The 3,541-nt window shown below is 31.5% G+C and overlaps 1 protein-coding gene across 1 annotated transcript in view; it reads left to right on the top strand.

The window, feature by feature from the left end:
* The window catches only part of CCDC178 (coiled-coil domain containing 178), a gene marked incomplete at its 3' end in the record, with an annotated part of 69,258 nt that overhangs the window by 52,630 nt on the left and 13,087 nt on the right, over positions 1–3,541 (top strand). The window contains exon 6 of the mRNA XM_008590040.1: positions 807–1,027. Within this exon, the coding sequence (XP_008588262.1) occupies positions 807–1,027 (221 nt within the window). The remainder of the gene's footprint in view (positions 1–806; positions 1,028–3,541) is intronic.

Below are 3,541 nucleotides of genomic sequence, written 5' to 3'. Positions count from 1 at the left end.
ATGCAAGATTTGCTTAATGTTACAAACTTTATATAATGAGGAAATCTTTTTATCTAATTTCTCTAAAATTGTCCTGGTCTGTTGATTGGGATTTAATTAAATTTATAAATTAATTGCAGGAAATTTCCATGTTTAAAATTTTGAATATTTTTATACAGAACAAATTGTTTTTATCCATTTATTCAAATGCACTTTTGAGTTATTTCATAGCATTTTGTTGTTTTCTTACTACAGGCCTCCCAGTTCATGTTAGTTTTATTACTGAATTTGTGCAGTTTATTTTAGGTTTTAGTTTTGCTGTCATGAGATTATTTTGTTTTCAACATATTCTTTATATAGATAAACATTTGCCTTTTATATTAATTTTATATGAACTATCTTATTTGTAATAATTTTCAGTTGATTTTTTGCGTTTTGTTATAATTCCATTATCAGAAAATAATTATTTTTGCTTTTCCATTCTGATATTTGTAACTCCTACTTCATCATTTAACTTCTACTCTTGCAGTTTTTCTCATTTTGAAGCAGTTACATAGAGTGATTTTATATGTTAATCAGTATATACATTGATCACAGTAACTGGGATCTGTACTAAAATAATTAACTTATAAAACATATTTTAATGCTTTCGATGATGAAGAAAAGCAATACATTTTATAATAGCTCTTATTTTAGATTTAGAAAGATTCACAAACAAGTGTTTTCTGTAACTAAAATAGTTCATATTTATTTATTATCAGAGATTTCCTTTTGGACCTTTTGTTTTTAAATCAGATTTTCTTTTGTCCTTATCATTCTGTGTCTAGAACACGAGGCCTATCTGAGAGATATTGTAGAATTACGATGGCATCTTGAAGATAAAGTTAGTCAAGTAGAACAAATTGAAAGCCAAAAGAGAAAGTTAGAAGAAGCTAATGCAAAGATTCAAGCAGACATAGACTACATGCAGAAACATGGCCCTCTGCTGGACTCAAAGAGGAACCAGGAACTTGAAGTTCTGAAGGAACTGTATCAAAAAAAAATTGAGGTAAATAAATAAGTGAATGGATGCGCATTAACAAGTTACCTAGTTATGTAAAATGTCTCAACCATAGGAAATTAACATACTTTTAAATGTTTTATTTTCACTGAAATTGACCTGCTATTTATCTCCCAGAGGATTTATTAAACTATACACTCCACAAACTATTGGTATTCATTTTAACAATGTCTTCTTCCCTTACCTTTACATTTAGGAGTATAAATAATGTTTAGTCAACCTACTAATACAATTTTGGAGATTTAAAACAGCCTGGTGTTTTTAAAACTGTCATTTAACTGAAGGAGAATGCAGGTAGGGTATATCAGTCAATTTCTTTATTGATGATAATATATAAATGAGGTAAAGTCTTTTTAAATATTGATTAACATTTAGTTCTCCTGTTGTGAGATCATACCACATAAAAATAATTTATTTATACCTGTCACAAAATTAACAACTTTAAATTTGTATCTCATTTGTTTTTGATCATTTTAAAGAAAGTAAGAAGTTGTTAAATGTCTCCTGTTTCCCTCAGCAGTTCCATTTTTCTCCCTGCTTCACCAAAGACAGCCTTTATCATAAATTTCATGTTTCTAAGCAAAATTTGTAAAAATTTTATCTATGTTTGTGTTGAACAATGCATGGTACTTTTTAAAATTACACAAATAATACCATAAAATGTATAACTTTGTATAACTTGTTTTTTAATCTGATGTTGTCTTAATTTAGTCAAGCTACTGTTGATATATGGAGATCTAGTTCATTCATTTTACTTGCCATGCTCCATCAAATAGATATCTCAGAATTTATTATTTTTCATTTTCTCTTCTGTTCGTCATCTGAGTTGTTTCCAATATTTGGCGACAAAACTGTTGACTTAACTTTAAACAATAATCACCCATGAAACTGTTCCTCTGTATGTGCTTGTGAATTTTTCTTAGATATATACCTATTGGATTATTTACTGTGTCATAGGTTATACACATTTTCAATTTTATTAGATAATACCATGTTACTTTCTAAAGCGCCTCTAACTATTTATATTACTGGAGGAGTAGCAGTGCTGGAGACTTCTCCTTTCTCCACTGTGGACAAGAATGCTAATATTACCCTTTTTTCTTAGTAATACACCCTTATACAAATATGAACATAAAAGGGATTATAATTCTATGATGAATACCCCTCTATACAATTCGATGGCAATGTGTCAGGCTAAAAGTTATTTCCCAATTTCCCTTTTCTCATGGTATCTCATAGGAATGCCCTTTGAAATGGACTGACTCAGCCAGAAGTAGCACCCTTCTCCAATTAGCTATTTTCTAAACTTCCGGAAACCTAGGTATGATAGCTGCGGTTCTAATTTCCACTTTACCGCATGAAGCAACCTTGGCAATGGAAGCCAGTATTCAGGCTGGCTGAATAGAAAGGCAAAAGGAGATTTGGATCCATTTCTGTGAGAGAAAAGTAAACTGCAATCTTGTTTAAGCAACTTATGTGGCTTATTTCTGTTATTTACAGCCAAACCCAATTCTAACTGGCACACCTCACAATTTTGTCAACATTTTAGTTCTCATACTTTAAAAATTTGTCCATACGTGTTGAACCCTGTGTTGTTTTAATGTGTTTTTTTCTGATGGTGGACTTGGGTATGTTGTTGGTGGGGGAAGGCAGAATTGTTGGGCAGCTGGAAGACCAGGCTTGGGAATGGAAGGAAAGCAAAAGAATTCATTCCGGCAGATGGAGGAAATAGCATCTTTTGTGTAGATCCTATCGGGGCCACTATCATGGTTAATTTTATGTGTCAACCTGGTGGGGCCAGGGTGCCCAGATATTTGGTCAAACGTTAGTCTAGACGTTTCAGCGAAGGTGTTTTTTGGATGAGATTAACATTTAAATTGGTGGATTTAGAGTGAAACAGATTATAGACAGGTAAGGAGACAGAAGAGAGATAGAGAAGGGAGAGATGGAGAGAGAGAGGAGAATGAGTATGATTGTTAGGTCATAAAAACAGTGAAAATTGAATATTTTGGACCATCGCGCGAAGATAGTAATGGTTATTCCTGTCCTAGTTGAAGGGAGTACAGGTGATCTTTATTTATATTCTTTGTATTCTGAGTTTTTCCTACAATGAAGCATTATTTGAACAATAAATATAATGAAGAGTAATAGTTTTTTATTGGTGAAATGATAATGATTTCATTTTGGACATGTTGACTTGGACATTGAAGTTATTTTCTTCAATAACTTTTATACATCCCCAGCATTGATGTCTATCTGGATAAAGGAAACGTGAAACTCCACATACTAAAAAATAGAGTATATATGGGGGAAACATGTGTAAATAACTTTTTATCTAAATCAAAACTCTTTTAGTTAAAGTTCTTCCGTTTAATTAATCATTAAGTGCATATATTAGCAAAAATATTTTTCATTTCCAGGTAATGGACCTATACAGACATGTTCATGGGGAACTTGAAGAAGCTCTAGAAAAGCTTGAAAATATCAAATTAAAGACTAAAC

This window comes from Galeopterus variegatus, unplaced genomic scaffold (assembly GCF_000696425.1).
Source record: "Galeopterus variegatus unplaced genomic scaffold, G_variegatus-3.0.2 Scaffold5819, whole genome shotgun sequence".
NCBI classification, from domain to species: Eukaryota; Metazoa; Chordata; class Mammalia; order Dermoptera; family Cynocephalidae; genus Galeopterus; species Galeopterus variegatus.
This window is presented reverse-complemented; position numbering and strand designations above follow the sequence as displayed.